At 38.5% G+C, this 24,435-nt stretch overlaps 1 protein-coding gene across 2 annotated transcripts; it reads left to right on the top strand.

Moving 5' to 3' along the window:
- Window positions 1-1,810: 1,810 nt before the first annotated feature.
- On the top strand, window positions 1,811-22,988 carry Clec12a (C-type lectin domain family 12 member A). Of its 2 annotated transcripts, none has more exons than XM_087904097.1 (6): window positions 1,811-2,127; window positions 5,420-5,518; window positions 6,049-6,237; window positions 7,222-7,373; window positions 9,846-9,955; window positions 22,857-22,988. In XM_087904097.1, exons 1-6 carry the CDS (start codon window positions 2,037-2,039, stop codon window positions 22,876-22,878), a joined length of 663 nt encoding a protein of 220 aa, XP_087760223.1. In that variant the 5' UTR covers window positions 1,811-2,036; the 3' UTR covers window positions 22,879-22,988. The 2 variants fall into 2 exon arrangements, with proteins under 2 accessions (XP_087760223.1, XP_048288273.3); XM_048432316.3 differs by lacking the exon at window positions 22,857-22,988 and adding an exon at window positions 13,962-14,460.
- Window positions 22,989-24,435: the final 1,447 nt, after the last annotated feature.

Below are 24,435 nucleotides of genomic sequence, written 5' to 3'. Positions count from 1 at the left end.
AAATGCTCCAACAGCAGTTAGACTTGGCGACCTGTCCAAGAATGAATAGAGGGCTAGAGTAATAGTGAGGGACAGGAAGGAGTTTTTCAATCCATATTTCTACATTGGGGGAGTAAATAGGGGAAACTGAGAGGCATTGGAGAGGTAAGAATAGATCTGGGAAGAGTTGGGGGCAGCAGCAGAGCAATGTGATCAAAATACATTGCATGCATGCCTAAAATTGTTCCAGAATTGGTACAAATGTCACAATATGAAAGGATCCATTGAGTAAGAAAATGAGATATAAAGGTTAGTGCCAGGCCTCCTTAGCCTTATTCCCCAGGGAAAGGTGAGTGCCCTATCTGCCCATTCTGCAGCCCCACAACACAGGACAATCAGATGCGATAGGGAGTTGAGTCAAAGCAGGAACTCAGTTTATTACTGTGAGTGTCAGCTTATATAGGTTAAGTGACATTGTGTGGTATGGGGGGGGGTACCTCCATCCAATGACATACAGCCAAGCCCTCCCTCTGGCTGCAGGGGTGTCTACCTAGATTTTGCTGTCTCACCCCACTCAATAGCTTTGAGACTATCCTTCAAACTCAAGCCAGGCTCTTTTCTGTTCTACAGTCTCAAAGTATAGGCCCTGAGATAATTTTGGCCCAACAGGTTAGAAATATGAATGTAATTTTGGTAAAGAAGGTTGGAGGAAAAGGAAATGCATTTAGATGAAAAAGAATTTCATACTCTAAATTTTAAAATTTTTGTTCAAAATATAAAGAGATGAGGACAAATTAAAAGATTAAAATATATTGTAAGAGGTTGTGGGCATTAAAACTTAAAGAAAGATGTTACAGGCATAACTAAACTGATAGAAATAAAAATGATTAAAATTACAAGGGTCAACGTTTAATACCCTGAGATAAAATTGATATCCAAATCTTAGTCTCTAGTAAGGAACCTTTTAACAGTTATTCTGGTCTTAATAGTGCTTACTAAAAATATTGCTTGCAAAAATGAACCAGGGGCACTGAACCCCAACTGGAAGTTCAAATGCTTCGAGGAACAATCTTTGTTCGAGGGGTCTGTCAACAGCCCTGCAGACCAGGAAACCTAAAACCAGACTTAACCTTCTGCACACAGTCTAAATCCACATGAGGTACTTCAATAAGCCACTGAAAGGGGGAAGGAAACTGGTACCAGTGTAACACAGGTCATGGCTTATGGTTTTGAGTCAATATTACCAGGTTTGAGCTCATTCATTTACCAGTTACACAGTGGTAGTGGTGTCTCACATTATTTATTTATTATCTGGCTAATTAGTTATTTCAGGGGTGGTGGTGGTTTGAGACAGTGTCTCTCTATATAGTATTGGCTGTCCTGGCACTAACTATGTAGAACAGGCTGACGTGGAGCTCACAGAGAACCACCTGCTTCTGCCTCTCCAGCAAGGGGAGCAAAGCTCCTGTTAATTTAATCAGAACATTTGCACCAGAGAGAGAGAGCACGGTCCTTCATCTCTTACTCTCTGCATGTCATCATCTCTCTGCATGCTCAGGTCTGAGTAAGCCAGTCTTTCTCGGGGAACTTTGACCATTCTACACACAGAGCACCATGCATGTCCTCTGTGGTTGTATCAGTGAGTAAATGAACCGAATCATTCCATTTATTTCCGTGCTAGGCAGATTAACCCTATGTTGTATCTGTACCATGTGGTTAGAGTGAGTTTTGCAATTTGCACAATATTAATAGTATCCCAACACAATTTCAAAATTACTTTGTGTAGAAATGAGAAAAAGGAAGAAATATGAGGAAGAAAGATATTTCCTCTTTTGACTCGTATCTGTTCTTGTCTGAGACAACAGACAGTTTGTGACTCTTGGGCACATATTTGAGAGATTGGCACAGTGGGCTTTTAAAAAGAAATTCTGGCGTGTGAGGTTAGCTTCAGTTTACACAGAGAAAATTAAAATTTCAGATAGACTCATTCAGCCTTTAGTTCTCTCTCTCACCTTTTCCAAAGGACAATTTTTGGAGCTTTCTTAGAATACTCATCCATGTCTGAAGAAATTGTTTATGCAAATCTCAAATTCAAGGACTCTGATAAGAAAGAAAATCTGCAGACATCTGACAAATGCGATGAAAAAGGTAAGATTTTGAGCCAAGACTGTGGCAATGGCTACAATCCCACACTTCAAATCCTGCAATAATTCAGCGTGCATTTCTAATTAAGTTTTTTATTTAAACCAAAGTATCAAAGTGATTATAAAGATATTTTCCCTTATGGCATAAATTATTGCAACAAAACACTATATTTTATATTGCATTTTTTAAAATACTAAACTCAGTACAAGGAAGGGACAGGGTCATATTTTCAAATGCTGGTGTTTTTTATTTGCTTGCTTGTTTTTGAGACGGGCTTGTCTGTGTAGAAATGCTGGTATTCTAGTATGAAGATTTTCTAATTTGTTTTATTTTGTTTTATGTTCATTCTAGGAAGCCATGGAACTATGATTATACATTATGCAGGAAAGTCATGAACTTACATGTTACTCTTTTTATAGTTTTGAAAAGTAAAATGCTTGCAGAAAAGGATAAGGAGAAATAAGGAGAGAACACGTGTGTGTGTGTGTGTGTGTGCACATGCGCGCACACGTGCATGTGTGTGCACTTATATATGTGTGTATCCAGAGACAATATTTTTTTATCTGACTTCTTTCCTCATTGTTCATGTAGCTTGCTCTATTCAAAGTCTTTTGGCTCTTCCTTCTTTTATCCTAGCATTTGGATTTCTATTTTTTGTTTTAAATTTAGATTACCACCAGGGATTGAGCTTAAGTTGTCAGGTTTGTACAGCCAGTGCCTTTAGCCCCTGAGCTATCTCATAACTTCTTTCACGGCTATACTCCCCTACTGTTTTCACAATGTAAACCAGTCTCTTTTAAAATTACTTTCCTTGCTAACATTGAAGGAGTAATTCTCTAATCTCGACTACTAAAGAGGTTGAGGCAGGTGGGTTATAAATTCAAGACCTGCCTGAGCTGCAGTGTGAGCTCAAAGTCAGCTCAGGCAGTTAGTTTAGTGAGATCCTGTCTTAAAATAAGAAGTAAAACGAGAATGAGGAGAGAGCTTTGTGCTAGAGGACTTGCTTAGCATGTGTGGGGTTCTACTTTCAATACAACATAACACAACATGACACACTCAACACCACCCTCATATCACACCAAAACCTAAGTGAAATTTCTTCACACCAGGCATTCTCCAGGACACAACCTTCTGATTTTCACTTTTCCTGTGGTTTAGCTGTTCTGCTTGTCCTGACCTCTTCCTTGTGCTCTTCGATGGCTCACATCTGGTCACTTTCCAGGTTGGTCTCCTTCTCCTGTGCCACAATAAACATTTCTAAGTCGTCTCATGCCTTTCAGCTTCCAGTACCATGACTTCCAAGTGTCTGCTCATGACCTTTCCCCTTCCAGTACCATGACTTCCAAGTGTCTGCTTATGACCTTTTCCCAGCCCTCAGCACCTGTCCTGCTCCTCCACAGGAAGGCTTGGCTTGGCTTTGAATTCTTGGTGAGCATTCCTTCTCATGCAGAGCAATCTTTAGCTACCCTCAGTGCCTTCTGTTCCGCACATAAGAATATTCCCCCTAAATCAGAGTCAAAGAGCTGGGTACTGTTCCTCTCATGTTATTCACACCAACTTTGCACATCTCTTCCCTGTATCCATGACATCTGGACCACATACTTCCTAAAATATAAGAGTTTCAAAAATTATCTATCTATCTATTTATCTATCTATCTATCTCTGTATCAAGCATTTAGCTGTTTCTTTTCTGTCACTTTAAAATGCATCTGCATGACAACATAAACTTGCACACCCTATTACTTTGTTTTATGAGCAGTCACAACAGTGTCTAGTACCTAAATGGCACACAACTGATAGCTTTTAAATAATTGAATACATTCATAAATAAGAAAATAATTTTGACAAAAAATAGCCCATGAGTTTGATTTTTAAGCCTCAGATAAAGACTGGAACAATATTTATAGACTTTCAAGAATGACAATTTTACAAAATATTAAGAAATCAAGTTTATATTTTATATATCACTTTTGTGAGATTTTACAACACTGTTATGTTACTAACTGTTGATATAAGACAAATTTCAGGAAAAGAGTAAAAATATTAGGTAATTCTTGAATTACATTCTTAAAACAGTTGTAGTGACCTCTCATTTGTATTTTAATAAATAAAATTTGCCTGAGGATCAGAAAAGTAAAGCAGTCACACTAGCCAGTCTTACAGACCAGGCAGCAATGACACACACCTTTAATCCCAGTAGCTATACTAGCTTGCCATAGAAACCAGGCAGTAGTGGTACATGCCCTTAATTCCAGAACTAAAGAGGATTATATAGTGGGAGGAGACAGTTCTCACTCAAAGTCTCATTCTGAGATTCCTGGAGGCAGGATCGCCATTTCAGACTGAGATAGAGGTAAAAGCCAGTGACTGACTGTCTTGCTTTTCTGATCTTCAAGTTGAACTCCAATTTCTATATCTGAGTTTTTAATTATTCGTGCTACAAACAGTCTTTTCATATATTCATACATGGTGAGAATTTAAATCATGGAATGCCTTACCAGTAATTCACAGTTACTTTTAGGAAAATGGTCTAGTCTATGGTTCTTTGTTCAGAAAATAATAAAAATTATTCCATCACAATGTTTTGCTAGAAAATCACAAAAATATTGAAAAAGTAAGGAGAAGTGCAAATGAGGCAGGATGCTGAAGAGGGATGCCAGGACATAACCGGTGAGAGCCTGCTCTGCTGTTCATCAGCCCCACTCTTGATGTAAGAGGGGAAAGCGTTAACAGCTGGAATTGCCTGTCAAGCCTCACCTCTACATTCCAAGAAGCTCCTCAGACTGACTTGGCTTCCCTCAGCCTCAGACATTGCCACAATGTATCCAAGGATGCCCTCTGACTGCAATCGTCTCCATTTTCCTTCCTCCTCTCTATTTTATAAATTTTCTCTTTCCTTTTTTGTATCTTTCATCAGCCTAGGGATTAATGTCTTTGTCTATGAGATGTTTTCTCATTCAAAAGAACTTACCACGTTTCTTACTTTAAAAACTCATTGTTTTGATCTTATTAGTAGGAAATTTGAGACATTTAATGAACAAAAAAAATCTGGCAGTAAGACAGCATAGTTAAAGATCTTAAGATAAAACCTGATGCCTTACTTATGGTTTCCTATCTGATTATTCTTGAAAAAATTAATGTCTTTGGGTTTTGAGCAAATTACTTTTAAAAAAATATATAGGAGAAAAAATGAGGAGAGGATGAATGAATGAATGAATGAATGAGTGACTGGATGAATGAATGAAACTGAGGTGTGAACTGCTTCTTGAATGCTGTGCTCTTTTTCTTTTCACAGCACCTTCTGCTCCTTCCTATTCACAGCATAAAGCAGTCTTGATTCTGACTGTTCTATGCCTTCTGCTGCTCATTGGACTGGGGGTCTTAGGAGGTTTGTGTATGTATCGCATCATTCTTTAAAAAGAAAATTTAAATTTAATGAAAATGTGATTGCATCATTTCTCCCTTTTTCCTATAATCACTCTCATGTTTTTGCCTGCTCCTTCTCAAATTCATAGCCTCTTAGTGTTTATTATTGTTACCCAGATATATAAATAAATACGTAAATGCAACCTGATGAGTTTGTGCAGTGCTGCATATATATTTATATGTATTTATAAATGTATGCATCTATTTAAATACTTTTGGGCTGATTTAGAATGCCAAGAGTTGTTGAACCAATGTTTATTCTGAGAATTAAGGCTTACACTCCAGAGGATCTTATAATGTACTTCACAGATGTACACTCTATCCCTTCCACTAACTCTTATAGAGAAGACTTTTTCTACCATTTTAATATTTTAGTGCTATTTTTAATGGAAAAAAATCATCAAGCTTCTAAAGGTGAAAGAATAATTGAGAATTTAGAAGTTTTTAAAAATTATCTACTATTTTCTTCTCTCCTTCTGTCTTTAAAAAATCCTGGAGTTCATACAACTTTGGAGACAGAAATGATAAAATCAAATCAACTACAAAACATCAGGGAAGAACTTCAGGAAAATGTTTCCCTACAGCTGATGCACAATATAAACAGCTCCAAGAGAATCAGGAACCTTTCCACCATGCTGCAAAAGGCAGCCACCCAGCTGTGTCGTGAACTGTATGAAAAAGAACCAGGTAACCCTATACTGCTCTCAAAACTATTCCTTGGGAAACAAACTAAACCTTAGTGTCTTTTAAGAATCACTTTCTTAGCCGGGCAGTGATGGCACATGCCTAATACCAGTAGCACTAAGGAAGCAGAGGCAGGTGGATCTCTGTGAGTTCGAGGGCCCAGGACAGGCTCCAAACTACAGGGAAATTAATTGAAGGAATTAAATGAGTTGGTAAATGAGTCACTGATATTTCCCCCTAGTTAGGAGGAAAACATGAAAGTAGAAATAAGTAAACTGCTAATTTACAGGGTTCAACAGTTACATAATGACGCACACATACAGTATACTGTTTCTCTAATCTGCGGTTTATTACCCTTGTCCTGGGCACAAAGCTCAGGAGGTGGTAAGTAAGAAAGGGTGCCTCTTTGTTCATGACCTCATTCCTAAATTTCAATGTGTGCTGAAGGTGTAAAAGATCCTGGCAAAGAAATGAAGTCTCGGGTGATGCACCTAGCAGGCAAAGGAGTATTGCCTTCCAGCGTTTTTGTAGTTATTATGGCTAAACTATATTCCCGTGCTTTGAAAGTGCCTCTTCAATATTCTGGAAGTTGAAAGCTAGAGAGACACATTTGCTGGAGAAAACCGGTGTGGCTCTGTGAACCTGATTTTACTAGACAGTATTTGCTGTGAATTATTTTTAGAGTCAAAAGTGAGTTCAAAAAAAGAAAGAAAGAAACGAAAAGAAAAGAGAAAAGAAAGAAAAAGAAAAAAAAACCTACCCAGGTTCCTAATGATGGACAATAAGTTTGAATCTGGCCAGGTACTACAACCTGTGTGTTTGCCCAAGTATTGTATCATGTTCCTAGGGTGATGTAAAGGAATGCAGATGACTTTCTCCTTGACCTAAAGAGAAGAAACACAGTAAATCTGATCAGCATCACAGACAGTAAAGGAATAGTAGTCAAGGGTATTCACACAAACCTATAAAACTCTGTCCTCCTTCTAGAACACAAATGCAAACCTTGTCCAAAGGGTTCACAGTGGTATGAGGACAGTTGTTATTCCAATCTTTATAAGTATGAAACATGGAAAATGAGTGAAATGCTCTGTTCTGCTCGGAATGGCAGCCTGCTGAAGATTAAGAACAGGAGTGTGCTGGTAAGGTTCCATGTTTCTGTTCCCTCCAGAAGGAATCATTTCACGTCATGGAATGCGGGGTGAAGAGGGATATGTTGGGAAGACATGCTGTGATCCACTCATGACTGGGGATTGTTTTCCTGACGTGGGAAGGGGAGTGGGACCTGCACATTTATCTCAGGGAAATCACAGTCAAGCTAAAAGATACGGGCTTTAGCTTAATCAAAATCTAAGGAGTTACAGGATAGATGGGTAGGAACTCCCAGAATCCTCAATTCTATGTTATTTTCAAGTTGGAAGTATAGTAGCAGGTTTCTGTGTATGTCCTCAGAGTAGCTATCCAAAGACAAAAAGTGTGACCATCATGACTAAGGCTCACCACACCCATAAAAACCACACAAGATGATCTTCTTTATTGTTAATATATTATATTTTTTATTTACTAGGCAAAGAAGCCAGGTAAAGTTGAATTGGGTGATATTTGTTTAATTAAGGATACTGGGTTGACAGAGAGGAGGCAAATGTTAAGCAGACACATTGCACAGAGTTATTAGAGCTAATGAAAAGTTTGCTTATTTATTTGTTTCTGTCTAAATCAGTGGTTCTCAACCTCCCTAATGCTGCATCTCTTTGATATAATTCTTCATATTGTGGCAATTCTCAACCATAAAATTATTTCCGTTGTTACTTCATAACTGCAATTTTGCTACTGCTATGAATTGTAATGCAAATATCTGAAATTTCTGATGGTCTTAGGTGACCCCTGTGTAAGAGTCATTTGATTTCAAAGGAGCAGTGACTCCCTACTGATCTAACTAATGTCTTTCTGTTTCACTAATTAGTAAAGAGTTCTGGTCTCTCACATCATAATCCTTTACTACTTTCTTTTTTTGAGATAAATCTCACCCAGTAGCCCTAGCTTATCTCAAACTCATAGGAATCCTACTGTCTCAGTCTCCCAAGTTCTGAAATTACCTGTGTGAGCTGCTGGTCCTATATTGTAGTCATTTTTCTTGGAGTAAAAATATATCCCCTAAGTGGTTCAGCTTCTTTACCATAAGAATCTTTGCCATCTTTTATAGGAGAAGGGAATTTGATGAACTATTCTGTCTCATTGACCTTTCTCAAGTAATCATTTATAATTATTTACTTTTAAGAAATGTCTGTCTTTAACAGAAAAGCAGATGTTACTTTGAGTAAAGTGTTCTGTGCTAATTTTGATTCTGTGGTTATTGCTCTTCTCTGGGTCTATTGCATTATACTTCTCTTTTCTGTGAAGTTCAGCTTGCCGTTATTAACCACCTCCTTTACCCCAGATTGAATATTCACTACTCAAATACTTAGACCTGGAAAATCCTACATGAAGGTGATTCAATGAATCAGCAGTCCTTTGGTCACCCATAGTGAAGGCAGAAGAAGTCGTAGAGACTTCAACCTACTGTTGCCAAGTTCTGACACAGAGAGTGAAAAGTTGAACCATTTTATTAGAAAGCAAAAGTAAACCAGCAGAAGGGAGCTGAGCTTCTCAAGAGAGAGTCTCATTCCTGGGCGTTTGGATGGCTTGTTTTACGAGAAGTTTTACTTGGAGAAATGAAGCACGATTATAAAAGCTCAGGGTCAGAAATTGGGGTTCAACCCGAAGATCTGAAAAGCAAAACAGCCAACCACTGGCTCTTACCTCGACCTTAGTCTGAAATGGCGATCCTGCCTCCAGGGATCTCGGAAGGAGACTGTGTTTTGAGAGCTGTTTTCTCCCATTTTATAATCCTCTCTAGGACTGGGATTAAAGGCGTGCACCACCGTCGTTAAAGGCATGCACCGCCCAGTTTCTTGTGTGGCTGCTGGGATTAAAGGTTTATGTCATTATGGCTTCTAAAATTAAAGGTGTGTGTTACCATAATCTGGTCTGTAAGGTTAACCAATGGGACTGTTTAGCTTTCAAATCTTCAGGTAGTCTTTATTTATTAAAATACAGTTCAAATGACACTACAGAGAAAAGAGATTCTCATGGGATTAGGAGGGGAGGAGATTCTGGAACGAACTAGGGTTGACCCTTTCTGTTTTTATGCAGGGCAGGTGGGGATGGTATGTTGTAGTATCAGATGCATAATGGAAGCTGCACTTTCTGCAAGGCTGATCAGACCATAATGATAAAGCAAAGGACCATCTGTAGTGACCAGGGTCATCCATGGTCCTAACTAGCTTGTGGTGGTGTTGGTTTTTGCTGTTTGAGCAGTTGCAGGATGATCTGTCACAACCTAGGTTTGTGATTATATCAGCCTCCAAATACTGGAGTTTCCTTCTCTTTCTTCCCTGTGTCTACATAGCAGGCCCAGCTTTCTTCCTGCTAATCAGGAAACTGTGCTATGAAAAGGGCTGACATGCTACACCAAAACTATAATGTCAAAACAGCAGTCTGCAGTATGTGATCCTGTGAGGCAGTGTACAGATATAAGAAACAGTTTATTAAACAGGTAATCTCTGTTTCTCTAGGAATTTATAAAATCTAAGAACTTACAAGATTATTGGCTGGGGTTGTCACCCAGAACAGAGAGACCAAATTATTACGAGGAACTGAATGAGAACATGTTCCTCTCTGCAGGGTAAGTCTCTGTTCTTCTTGGATTTTTATGGTTAGACTTGAATGGACACATTTCTTAAGGAACCTAGCAGAGGGCCTTTCACAGCAACTTCAGCTGACACCATGTCTTTAAAGGCAACTGCCCCTGCAGGTGTCTGTGATGTATTTGACTATGTAGAAAATTGTCACACATGTCTTGTTACTAGTTTGGCAAATCTCCAATAACCTATAGGAGTCAAATTATAGATTTCTTGAGGGTTATTAGTATTATGATCTGTTGGCCTGGTCTGTCACCTAGGTACCCTGTCTCTTTAAGAGACAAGCCCCACCCACTTCCAACCATCCCAATTTGCCTCCAGGCAAGCAGATCTCTGCCTTCTCCAGTCTGTGCACACTCTCTCTTTCTGTCTCTCTTCTGAAGGGGTAACTACTGTTTCTCCTCCTCCTCCTCCTCCTCCTCCTCTTTCTCCTCCTTCTCTCTCTCTCTCTCTCTCTCTCTCCCACTCTCTCTCTCTTTCTAACATACAATACATTCAGTTGTGAGATCTAGTCCATCCACATAGCCATTTTGCAATTTCTGTTCTACTTTGGCCAATTCTTTTTCTGCTTCAGTTATTAGTTGCCTAGTATTGTTTAAATCTGAGTCACCTTGCAAAATTTGAAGCAAATTACTTAATTACTATGGTAAGGTGCAACCACTTAATATTACCCAATAATTTTTGAAAATCATTGAGCATGAATTGACCTCTCCTAATCTTTACCCTTTGTAGCAGATTCTCTGTTTACTTAATTTAAATCTTAACTAAGAAATCTCCTTTTTGAAATTTTTCAGGAGCAATTTGTAATCCGATTGGGGCAAATTTTTTTTGTACTACATTAAACTTTTTTAAAGTATCTGTATCAGAAGCAACAAATAAATTATCATGTTTATAATGTTAAATAATTAATCAAGGAAATTGTTTAGGGGCCATTTCGAGTGGTTGATGCACAAAATATTGACATAAAGTTGAACTGTTTTACAATCTGGCATTATTATTAATAGGCACTGTAAAAGCAAAAATTTCCCTACCTTCTTCTTATAAAGAAACAATCTTATAAGCCAATAGCTGTAATAGGCCAATCTTTAGGTAGTAAAGAAAGCAGAGAAATTTTGGACTGTAAGGATTCCATAGGTTGAATTACTTGTTTTACAATGCTCAAATCAGATAACATTCTCCATTTTCCAGATTTCTTTTTCATTACATATACAGATTTTCAATAACTAGTAGTTTCCTCAATGTCCTTAACATCTAACTGTTCTTTTACTATCTGTTCAAGCACCTGTAACTTTTTCTTAGTTAAGAGGTGGTGGTCCACCAATACAGGCTTATTACTTAGTCATTTTGAAGGCAGAGCAGTTGGGTTTCAAATTTGGATAGCTAATTCCTTTTTTCCCCTGTTGTTGAACAACCTGCATAGCCTGTGATTTTCCTTGATAATTTTTTTCTAATACCTTTCCTAGAAAGGTACCTCATTTTTAACATCATTGTTTGGGCTGTTTCTGAAATTGTAAGAATAAGATCTGAGCTCTCCATTGCAGCAGCAAACCCTTCCCCTGCAAACTCATGGCTGCATCAGTCACAAAAGGCTTTAATATTTCCATTTGTCTTTTAGGCCTTATACATTTAATCCATTCTGCACTTTGTTTCATCTGAGATAATGTTCAAATGCCTAACAACTGAGTGGAAACTTCCTGTAAAGACCAGTTAGGATTCTAAGACTCGAGAAATTATATATACATAAGCTCCAGTGTCCACTAAACTTTCAAATTCAATGCCATTTACTTATAATCTTAGTTTTGACCTCTCATCATTAAAAACAGTTTACAAAAATACTTTCTTCCCAGTGCTTAGAACATCTGCTGTCCTACATTTTGAGCTGTTTAACCTTTCAGAAATGGGAGTGATAACAATTGAGTAATTCTCTCTTCTGCCTCTATGTGTATAGTCCTTTTTTACATAGGCCATCTATAAAAGCATGAAAATAATCAATATAGGAATTAGAGAGATCATTTTAGGCAACAGTATTTTTATAAAATCTTAACAAGAGGATGCCTTTTTATAAATCCCAAGTGACACATTGATATAATTTGTCAATTATTAATAACATGGAAAAATTTACTTATTTTTTTTAGTAGAATAATATTTTTTGTAGGCTATTTATTAGCAAGAGATTATTTCTATGAACTTTTGCCTTAGCAGCCATATTATTTAATAAGCTAACTACACTCTATTTCAGGTCTTACATTTTTATGGAATTTAACTGAAAGTTTCTAGAAAGCAACTTAAAGAGCAGAACGAAATTCTCAATAATGACAAACAGACAAGAGCATTCCCAATAACATTGTTAAAAATCATGAATTTTGCTCTTCTTTACTACGAAAATTAAACATTCATTTAAGCATTAATCAGTTGATCAAGAGACGGTAACACCCTCCCTACAATGAATGACTAATACCTTTGGAAATTCAAACATCATTGGCTTTGTACTTTATGCCCTGACTGTAATTGTTTTTTCCAGAAGTTGGGCTTTTTTTAGCTTTTTATTTCTCCCATGAATGGACCATTGATTGATAGTGAGTTGTTCCCGCTATTAGAGAGAGAAACAAACAAACAAACAAACAGAAACATTTAAACCAAATTCAAGCAATCAAACAAACAAGAAAAATGTAAGTTCTGGGCCTGCTGTGATGGTTCACAACGATGCAGTTAAGCCCCGCCCATCATTCTTTGAAATTCACCTACCACTGCCCTGTGCTGGTGAACCCTGGGCTGAAAGAGCTGAAGGCAGCAAGCAGCAGCCAGAGAGCTCTGAGTTCCGGTTGTCAGAAATTTCTTTTATTGGAATAAGTCCCCCCATCCCCCCCACACACCTATTTTTCTTTTTCTGGGAAGAGGCTTTTTTCTTCCCTTTATGTTTTGTTTATGGGGCCTCTTTATTGTCTCATTTTTGAAAATTTAACTTGCTCCATCTTTGTGCTGCCTTGAGGGTGAACCTGACCAGGGTGGTAAGAGAGGGAAGAAAAGGCATGTACACATGATCACACAGGCAATCTGGGCTCTCTGGTGGAAAAGACGAGGCACCTCAGAAGGCAGTGTGTTTATTATGTACTGTTGAATGGGGGCAGATGTTATTTCATACAGATAAACCAAGGAGACAAGTTTACTTGATCTCAGTAGAAATGGTCTCTGAAGGGAACACTCTTTAGGCTACAAATATCTAGGGGGAGAAGACTATGGTGGGCATTTTCTATGCCATCAACAACTGTGCATGAACTAGGGGAAGGCTTTCCCATCCCTCTGAGCCTAACCCCAGGAGGATGAAGGCTTTGATATTTTACTATGGGTCTGAGGCCATAGTCCTCAACATGGCCAGGTCACATCAATAACACACTCCCACTTAAGCATTCACACACTCAGGGCTTCTTCTGTTCCCCAAAATGGCTCTTGAAGTTGTTTGATGACCATTATTAATTGACCCAAGAGTTGATGTTATATTTACCAAGGAAATAAGGTTTTTAATTTATGAATATGTATTTATGACCACTTATTTAATGTTACAAACTATTAGTCAGAATGGAGTATAAGAGGCATTGTTAGAAGGAAATGCCACATTAGAAATGGTGTAGGACTTAATGTTTCCTAAATTAGATTTATTCTAGCTATGGTCATTATTATTAAAACATTCGATGAAGACAATGCCAAAGTTTCGCTGCTGAGAAAGTTAAAGTAGAGACCTATGAAATGGTATTATTGAAATTTTATTAGTCGTGAGAAGAAAGGCTAAGTTGGGAACTGAATGACAGAAAATATTCCAGATGTGGGAAGCTGAGAAAATAGGGTTTCACATCACTTATATGCACTCCAATCTTCAGCCCAAATTTGACTTAGACAATAGACAAAAGAAATAATCATTTTATGGGGAAAATGCTCTTATGTGGGTCTAACCAAAATATAACTTGTGAAGTGAATTTACTTTTTTTCTTACAGATTTGAAAGAAACAATTATGACTTAAGTAATATGTACTGTAGATATATAGATAGAAGTTATGTTTATTATTCATCCTGTGCTAAAAAAAAATACGTCATGTGTGTGGAGACAGCCAGCACTGTACAGGTGGACAGTGTATTGAATGACCTTCCAGAGGGAAGAAAATAGCTACTGCATTTGTGGACTCCAGCTTCTTTCCTGCTCTGATGGTTTGAAAGAGGATGGCCCCCATGGGTTCATATTTTGAATACGTGGGCCCCAGTTGGTGCAACTGTTTGCGAAGGAAGAGAAGGTGTGGCCTTGGTGGAGGTGATACTTCACTGATAGCATATTTTGATTATTCCAAAGTCCACCCCACTTCCAGTTAATTCTCTGATTTGTGTGAACTGAGATATGATCTTTTAACTACCTGCCTACTGCCATGCTCACCATCATAATTGTTAAAGACTATAACCCTCCACAACCATGAGTTCCAAATTAAACCATTTTATAAGTTGATTGGTCATGGTGTTTTGCCACAGAAGTTGAGGAGTAGGTAAGACACAGAGGAAGGTTAGGCAGTGAACATCTCCTGCTGTTGTCTGAGGTTTCTGTCCTGCTCCATTCCCACAATCGTTAAGTCCCAAAGAAATCACACAGAGGTCTACATTAGTTATAAACTGATTGGCCCATTAGCTCAGGCTTTTTATTAACACTTATAACTTATATTAGCCCATTATTCTTGTCTATGCTAGTCATGTGGCTCAGTACCTTATTCAGCAAGACAGTCACATCTTGCTTCTTCTGTGGCTGAGCCAGGACTGTGGAAAGAGCTTCCCTCATCCCAGAATTCTCTTGTTCTCATTGACCTGCCTCTACTTCCTGTCTGATTGTCTGGCCTATAATTCCTGTCTGGCTACTTGAAGACACAGTGCGATCGGTAATTAAAGGTCTGCCAGACTAGCTTACAAAAGATACAGCTTTAATAAAACAGAAGGAAAAACTTACACCAGAATCCCAACTGTCTGGAATGCTGGATCCAGGCCAGAGAGAGAGGGCGGGGAAGTGCACCTGCCAGGTTTATAGGTAAACTTTTGCCTTAGGGCAACATGCCCCACAGACAGAATGTGATTGGCTGAACTCCCCTATCATCTCCCCTTTTTTCTGAAATAAGACAGAACAAAACCAAATACCATTATATACAATAGAAACAAATAATAAATATAAAATTACAAATAACAAACAATATTAAGCAAGAAATATATAACAAAAGTTTTACTAAACATTCTATTTCAAGGAGTCTAAATAATGTAGGGGTAACTACAGCTATCTAATCTTCAACTCCATCAAAGATCTGAGAAGGGAAATAATTTTACTCAAGCAGACCGGAAGTACAAGCGAGAAACTTCCGAAATGTGCAACAAATGGAAGAGACAACTGATTACCTGGGCAATCATCCAAAGTCTCATATGCAATGTTGAGTCAACCAACTTTGAACTGACATGTCATTTTTCAAAGGCAAGAAACCTTTTAGGACTCTCTCACCCTGTCTTGGCAAGATAAGACAATCCTGCTTTTATGCATTTACGGATATTTTGTAATTCTGTCAGTGGTCGAGGTATGGGCTTTTTCTTTGCCCAAAGGACAGTTCTGCCAGGAAGAAGACACGCTCCAAGTGGAGTGCTTTTGGTGCTCAACATTCTCTCAGGAGTAGAGCAGTGATGACAGGAGCGATTGTGTCTCACTACTATAGAACTATGAGTTAGATTAAAGGCCATTTTCTACAGCTCTTCAAAGAGGTTGAAGATTATACTATCTATACTAAATATGATCTCTATGCACCTAAATAACTTGATTAGCCTAAATATAAATATAACAGACATATATGACTATTGATTTCTATCTACCTAACTTGAAGACTAAGAGAATAAACAACTGTGCAATGAATGAGGACAATGACCTCCAAATGTAACCAATGTATATCATTACATAAATATCTTAATCAGAGGTAGAAATGTAAATATATATATGTGTGTGTGTGTGTATATATATATATATATCAATACAAATAGAGGTAGAAGCATACTCACATACAATATATAGAGGTAGCAGCATACTCACATACAAGATTCAATATATCAATGTACAAGAATCAACACCAATACAATTTTCTAAAAACAATGACTCACAAATACCGATAAATTATTATCCCATCACCAATCAATCCCCCCCTTTTTTCAAAATTAATGATAAACACCCCTGAGCTTATAAAATACCTCCCATATCCCCTCATCCCTATATCAATTATAACCAACTCCTAAATGATGTCCCTAAACTTGAGGGCAAATTCTACTGGGAGAGGGTACGTCGTCCTCTAAAATTGCTTCCAGCTGTCATGGGGGCAACATTTTTCTTAAGGAGTCCTGTGAAAATAATTGACTGTAAAATTCCAATATTAACATTTGGTGTGAGAAAGTTGCAAATAGTCTCTGAGTAGTTTGAGGAGGTCTGGCCAGAGTGTTGTCAAAATTTGTGCACCATTCAGAACTGTCTTGTGTAGCTGGTACCAAAAAACAGGTCTAAAAGTAGTGCTATCAGCCTTATGACGTCATAGTAACCAGGTGGAGTTGATGTTGTGGGGCCCCATCTTCATCTTAGAAGTTTTAAAGATTACTGCAGGAAAATTTATTGTTTGTTATGGGAAAGTTAAATATTATCTATGAAGACATATACAGATATATATATATATATAATAAAGACAGAAACAGATGTGGAGAAAGGCAAGGAAAATTTATTAATTGTAATTATTCTGTCCCATATCTTGGCTCTTGACATAAGGCAGAAACTCTGGGATATCTCTTATCAACAGGCTTGGAAATGAAGAGGGACTGAGCCATTGTACAACTCCAAAACCAGCTCTACATATTTATAAATAAATGTACATTAGTACCTATTAAAAAAAACAGTAATACTTACCTAAACTATTTGGATTCATTGTTGATCCTCTTTGGGTCGTAGATGATTTCTATCCATCAGTATTCAAATATCCAGGGTCCCTTGAATCCTTTGAAGATGAGTGTTTTCCTGTGGAGATAAGAAGAGAACCCTGCCTCCAACCTATATACTTCTCTTACCTTTGGTGTGATTATTATCCTTGTAAATGAGTTGTTATTTATATCTTCCAAGAGGCTTCTCCTCTTCAAACCAAACCTTTATTAATTTTGATGGTATCCACAATTTTTCTTATTCTGTGGAGGCAAGAACAAAATCCCTTCCCCAATGCAGTACATCTCCTGGCTTCCACTGTGAGGTCAGCACATCCTTGAAATAAATTGGTTGATTTAATTCAGCAGACTTTTCCATTATCCAGTGTCTTTCTACAGCCATTGTCCCCTTCTCATTAGCACTGAGAAAATTCAAGGTTAATAAAGCATTATGTAACCTATTCCTGGGGGTATTTTCCACCCCTTTCTGTCTGTTCAACATATATTTTATAATTCGATTTGATCTTTCTATAACTGCTTGACCTGTAGGATTGTATGGTATACCTGTAACATGCTTAATATTATAATAAGCAAAAAACCATTTCATTTTCCTAAAAACATAAGCTGGACCATTATTCATCTTTATTTGTGTAGGTATACCCATGATGGCCATAACTTCCAATAAATGAGTGATTACTGAATCAGCTTTTTCTGAGCTTAAAGCAGTTGCCCATTGGAAACCTGAATACATGTCAATGGTGTGATGTACATATTTTAATTTGCCAAATTCTGCAAAGTGGAGCATATCCATCTGCCAAATTTCATTCCTTTGAATACCTTTTGTATTAGTCCCTGCAGGCAGTGGTGTTTGATTATAAAAAGAGCAAGTAGAGCATTTCTTTACAATCTCCTTAGCTTGTTGCCATGTAATAGAAAACTCTTTTTTCAAGCCTTTGCTATTGACATGATGTTTTTTATGAAATTCAGATGCCTGCAGCACACTACCAATCAATAATTGATCAATATCTTCATTACCTTGTGCTAGAGGATCTGGCAGACACGTTTGGGATTGGATGTGTGTTATATACATAGGCCAAAGCCTGTTCCTGATCATGTCTTGTACCTGGATAAACAATGAGGTCAGTTCTATATCATCAGGGATATATTCAACAGTTTCAATATGCAAGGTAACTCTTTCTGCATATTGTGAGTCAGTAATTATATTAAGAGATTCTCTAAAATTCCTAAGCACCATAAGAATGACATATAATTCTGCCTTCTGGACAGAATCATGAGGACTTTGCTCTACTTTACTCAATTCTTCTGAATTGTAACCTTCTTTCCCTGATTTATTAGCATCAGTATAAAATGTACGGGCTCCGATTATTGGAGCATCATGGATGATTCGAGGAAAGATCCAAGAAGTTCTCCTTATAAAGTTAAGTCTCTTGCTTTTTGGGTAATTGCTATTAATTTCTCCCAGAAAATAAGCACCAGCTCTTTGCCATGGTTCATTGTCTTCCCACAACTTTTTTTTTATCTCATCAGCAGTGAAAGGCACTAGAATTTCTGCTGGGTCTATACCTGCTAATTGACGAAGTCTCAATTTTCCTTTTATAATCACTTAGAGATTTTTTCCATGTAAGTTTTTAATTTTTTACTTGGTTTGTGTGGCAAAAAGATCCATTCCAGAATAATAACATCTCTTTGCATCAAGATTCCTGTAGGAGAAATTCTGGAAGGCAATATAACGAGAATACAACTAAGCTTTGGATTTACCCTGTCCACATGTGCCTCCTGTAATTTTTCTTCAACCATTGTCAGTGCTTTTTCTGCTTCAGCTGTTAATTCTCTGGGACTGTTCAAGTTTTTATCACCACCCAAGGTCTTGTTTAAATGAATTATTAGATCAGGTGTTATCCCAACAGCCGGTCATAGGCTGGAGATGTCTCCTAATAATCTTTGAAAGTCATTAAGAGTTCGTAACCGGTCTCTCCTGATTTGTGCCTGTTGTGCCTTAATTCTTTGTAGACATATTTTATAACCTAAATAATTAACAGAATCTCCTCTCAGAATTTTTTCAGGAGCAATTTGCAATCCCCATGTAGGTAACACTATTTTTACTTCTTCAAACAGCCTTTCTAAGGTATCTTTGTTTTGATCAGATATCACAACATCGTCCAAATAGTGGTAAATTATCGACTTGGGAAATTATTTGCATATAATTTTTAATACTTGGCTTACAAAATATTGGCACAGGGTGGGAGTGTTTAACATTCCCTGTGGGAGGACTGTCCACTGGTACCTTCTTGTAGGCTGAGAGTTATTATAAGTAGGCACTGTGAAGGCAAACTTTTCTCTATCTTTTTCTTGTAATGGTATAGTGAAGAAACAATCTTTCAGATCAATAACTATAAGAGGCCATCCCTTTGGTATCAGGGAAGACAGAGGAATTCGAGATTGCAGAAGGCCCATAGGTTGAATAACCTTGTTGATAGCTCTAAGATCTGTCACCATTCTCCATTTACCAGATTTTTTCTTAACAACAAATACAGAAGAATTCCAAGGGCTAGAAGATTCTTCTATATGTCGAGCATTTTATTGCTCTTGTATAAGCTGTTCTAAAGCCTGCAACTTTTCCTCAGCTAAAGGCCATTGCTTAGTCCATATTGGTTTCTAAGTAAACCATTTTAGAGGCAAGGCTGTTGGTACCTCTGAAGGGCCATCAATTGTTTTGTGTTCTTGTACAGCTCTAACGGCTGGTTTCCACCATCTGTAATATTTTGTAATATTTCTCTCAGAAATATAGGCTCTAGAAGAAGCAGTAATGTTAATTTGGGTATTCCATTGCTGCAAAAGATCACGACCCCATAGATTCAGTGCAATATTGGCTACATATGGCCTTAGTTTTCCTATTTGTCCTTCTAGTCCTATACATTTAACCCATCTCATGCTTTGTGTTACTTGAGATAGGGTTTCAATTCCCAGGAACTGAATATCTACCTCCTGAAGAGGCCAATGCAGATGCCAAGATTCTGGAGTAATGATACTTACATCCACACCTGTATCCAGTAAGCCAGTAATAAATATGCCATTTACACACACTCTCAGCTTTGGTCTTTGTTCATTTATAGAGGTCTGCCAGAATATGCGTTTACTTTGTCCTCTTAGATTTCTTGATTCACTCACCACATTTAACTCATCCTTCAGGCCGTTATTGTTTTTAACAGCAGGCATGGGGCATTCTAATTTTCCTGAAGAGGCATGTTCTCTGCAGTGACCGGAAATGACTGGACCATATTCACCATGGGGGCCTGCGAGAGGCCCCTCATTGTGTTTCCTGATGGCAATGGGTTGTCTTGTTTATCTCTTGTTGACCTACACTCATTCGTCCAGTGGCTGCCCTTTCCACATCTCCTACATAAACCTGAAGGCTGAGTCCTCCTATTCCTGTTATTCCTAGAAGAGGCATTATTCCTGGAATTCCATTGTCTGCAGTCCCTTTTGATGTGTCCCATTTTGCCACAATGAAAGCATTTTGTAATCTGATGTCTCCTTTTACCTTTGGAAATTGCTTCTTGTACCCATGTTTCATTGCCATAGTCAAATGTATCAGCATTCATTGTATGTAGTACTCATTCATCCAAAGGCCCTGATCTGATCTTTAAAGGCCCCAGGATCCTTTTGCATTCTACGCTGGCATTCTCATAAGCCAAAGACTCAATTACTATATTTCTTGCTTCTGGATCAGGTATCCCTATTTGTACAGCCTTAGTTAGTCTTTGTAAAAAGTCACTACAGGGTTTTTTCTGACCCTGTTTTACCCTGATATATGATTCTACTCTCTGACCTGAGTCTTGAACCCTGTCCCAGGCCCTTAGAGCTACTGTGGCACATATGGATAAAATGTTTTTATCATAAAGAGCTTGTTCCTGAGGATCAGAGTAAAGTCCTTCACCTAGAATTTGATCAAGAGAAACCTCAACTTCTTTCACTTATTCTTGTTGTTGTAAAAGTCTGGCCTCTTGTTTGAATAGGCATTTGAAATGTCATAAAGGTCTCGAGGACAGCTGTCGTGATCTGATTCCAATCTTGAGAGGTTGCCCTGTTGCTGAGAGCCCAGATTTTGTTTTTTTTTTCCAAAGTTTATTAAAATACAAAAATCTCCATTTCCGCCCCTCCTCCCAACACCCTCCCACTCTCCCCACTCCCTTCCCTCCTCCCTCTCCATCCCCAATAACAGTCAGGGTCTCCCACCCTCTGGGTAGTTCAAGCTCCTCTCCCCTCCCTCCAGGTCCAGGAAGGTGAGCATCTAAACAGACTGGATCCCAAAAATCCACTATATGCAGAGGAAACAAGTCCCAGTGTCATTGTCAATGGCTTTTCAGGAAGACTCCAGGCCAGCCACATTCCGAGAATCCCGCCTCATTCAGAGAATCTGGCTGGATTACATGATCGCTCAGTCCCAGACAACTGGCCTTGGTGAACTCTCATTAGATCAGTCCCCTTGTATCAGTGGGTGATCGCACCCCTCACGGGAGTGATTTCCTTTTTCATGTTCTTCCTCCTTCTGTTCCTCGTTTGGACCTTTGGGGACTCAGCCCAGTGCTCCAATGTGGGTCTCCGTCTGTATCGCCATCCCTTGTCGAATGAAGGTTCCCTCTGATCTTGCCTTCCTTGCTCACGTTTTCTTTCCTTCTGCTTCTCGTTTGGACCTAGGGAGTTAAGTCCAGTGTTCTAATGTGGGTCTCCATCTCCAACTCCATCCATCACCAGATGAAGGATCCCTCCATTGTATCTTCTGGTACAGGGTCAGAGCCACTTGCTGGTCAGAAGTCTCCCTGCCTGCAGTCTTACCTTGCTGCAGGCAGGCTTTTAGAACCCAGGTTTTTTTTAACATCTCTCTAACAAAGGATGAATGTAGTCCATAATTCACAATTGCTTGTTTAAATTCTTTCAGATCACTCATACATACAGGCTCCCATGTATGTTCTTTAATGACCTTAGGGTTTTTGGAGCCAGTTATCTTTTCTGATGTTATTACTGGAAAGGCAGGTATAACTCTGTGTAGACTGAGAGTTTTCAGAGTTAAATGTTGCCTTTCTACCTTTTGCTCCTGTTCATCAGAGTCTGTGATTTCTTCAATCTTATTAAATCTGCTCACTATTGCCTTCTGTAAGTCCTGAATCTCCTGTCCAGTATTATGCTCCAACGCCTTCATTAAGGATTCTAAAGTATGGAATTTGGCCATTAGAGACACCATCTCTCCTTTGGACACAATCACCTTCATTGAGGATTCTAAGGCATGGAGTCTGTCTGTTAGCGATACCATCTCCTCCTTGGACATAATCCTCATGGCATGTACTGTGCCTTCTTGTATGGAAATCCTGTCAATTAATCTATCATACCCTTTTGATAAAGTCCGATTTTCACATTCAATGGTTTTAATTCTCTCAGCTAATGTTTCAACACTTAACTGTCATGGACTGGAAGTTATGAGTCATTTTAGTTGATCCCTTCTCCAGAGCAGTGAAGCTCCCTTTTAAGGAAGTAATATTGGACTGCACCTTCTGGATATTTTGTTCAGTCGACTGAGTCATATCAGACAAAGATCTTGTCTCCTCCTTGAGAACTCCAAACTCTTTTTTGAGGAGGTTGGTGTCAGTCTGAATTGTCCTTAAGGTTTAAATCTCTGCCCTCAGCATTCTGCAGTCAGTCTGTAAGAACTGCATCCTTCTTAAAAGACAGCCAAACATCAGAAAAATGATAAACCCCAGAAATAACCAAGTAAGAGGAATAGCTGAAACATCTTGCAGGATATCCTCCATGGTGCAATTAAAAAGGCTATTGAACTCTTGGATAGTAATGTTTTCTAACATTTTCAATCAAAAGAAATCTTACTTGTATATATTTATTTATTTATTTCAACAGGAAAAAAAAATCTTACCTGTAATGACCATTGCCTGCCAGTAGGTGGCGGGTCGCACCTGAATCCATGTGGCAAGGGAGTCAAACCTGGAAGGATTCTGAAATATATATACTCAAATCCAGAGGTTAAATTCACAGATCGTGTGTTGTGTGGATTACTTTCAGGTGAGCGGCTCAGGCCGGACTCAGCTGGGGCAGCTGGGAAGACACTGCCGAGCGGGGTAGAGCAGTCATGGGAGCACGCTTCCCGAGTTCCACAGCATCTGCAGAAGCAGGGAAGTCCCCTCCCCAATCTTCCCTAGGTTTGGCGGGTGGTCGGGGCCAGTCGGGAGCCAGCAGCGGTGTGAGGCTCTGGTAGGAAGTTTCCCACCCCAATTCTATTGAACGAAGCTGGGATCTAGCACAGAGGCTTTATGGCGCACAAGGAATGCTGTAGTTAGCCGCCTGCTGTTTTGCTGTTTCGCGGTGGCCTTTTCGAATGCGGTTCGCACTTAAGCTAGGAAATTCAATTGGGCCGGAGCTGAATAGTCTGTGGATGGACTCGGGGTGCGGTGTGGGCTAGTGTGCACAGCCTGCACTGACTGCGAGGGGGGGAGGGGGCCCGCACTTTCGGGCGCCAGATGAAGACGCAGTACGATCGATAATTAAAGGTCCACCAGAATAGCTTACAAAATATACAACTTTAATAAAACAGAAGGAAAAACACCAGAATCACAACCGTCCAGAACGGTGGATCCAGGCCAGAGAGAGAGGGCGGGGAAGTGCACCCGTCAGGTTTATAGGTAAACTTTTGCCTTAGGGCAACATGCCCCACAGACAGAATGTGATTGGCTGAACTCCCCTATGAGCTACTGGCCAATCAGTGTTTATTTAAAATATAATTGACAGGAAACAGAACATTGCCTCATAGCACCTTTGGGTGACCTGCCCATACTTAGCTTATCATGGTTGGCCCCCACAAAAAAAAAAATTGATTAGCATTTTCAAAGTAAAGTTTGGAGGGAAAAATAAATTATTCAATAGACACAGAAAGACATTTGATGAGTACTTAAAGCCTTGCTATAATAAAATTTAGGAAACTAGGAGTAGAATTCTCAAAGATAATCAAGATTTGATATAAAATAAACAGCACACAAATAAACAAATACTCTAATGTTGAAATTATCACCATTTCTCTAGTAAGGGAAAACATATTTCTACTTTCAAAGCAAAATAAGGATGAACTTCATCAGTCACTTCTTCCATAATAAGAAATGGAACCCAGCAGTGGAATAAGGCAAGAAAAAGACATATAAAATTTGAAAATAGGGAAAGATTAAAATAAAAGATTTCTTTTGTAGCTAATATAATTATATACATTTGAACCAATATAGATTTTAATTGCTACACTAAACAGTATAGCATATCAAAGGCAATGGTTGAAATTTCAACAGAACCCAAACATATGTATGAACAACTGGAAATAAAATTTAAATGCAGTCTTGTTTTAACAGCTTCCATAACACAAAATATTAATAAAACTATTGAAAATGCAGAATATATATATATGCAAAAGGTATGTCCAATTTAATCCATTTTCTTT

The sequence above is a fragment of the Myodes glareolus genome, chromosome 3, assembly GCF_982192425.1.
Source record: "Myodes glareolus chromosome 3, mMyoGla1.1, whole genome shotgun sequence".
In the NCBI taxonomy this organism is placed as follows: Eukaryota; Metazoa; Chordata; class Mammalia; order Rodentia; family Cricetidae; genus Myodes; species Myodes glareolus.
Note: the sequence above shows the minus strand (reverse complement) of the source record. Positions and strands in the feature narration are given on the sequence as shown.

Bases quoted from the DNA above. Each gene is read 5' to 3' on its own strand.
- Clec12a (XM_048432316.3), top strand. From the start codon at position 2,037: ATGTCTGAAGAAATTGTTTATGCAAATCTCAAATTCAAGGACTCTGAT. The intron at 5,519-6,048 runs GTATGTATCGCA...AAAATCCTGGAG, and splicing joins GGGGGTCTTAGGAGGTTTGT to TTCATACAACTTTGGAGACA. The intron at 9,956-13,961 runs GTAAGTCTCTGT...TTTTTCTTACAG, and splicing joins AACATGTTCCTCTCTGCAGG to ATTTGAAAGAAACAATTATG.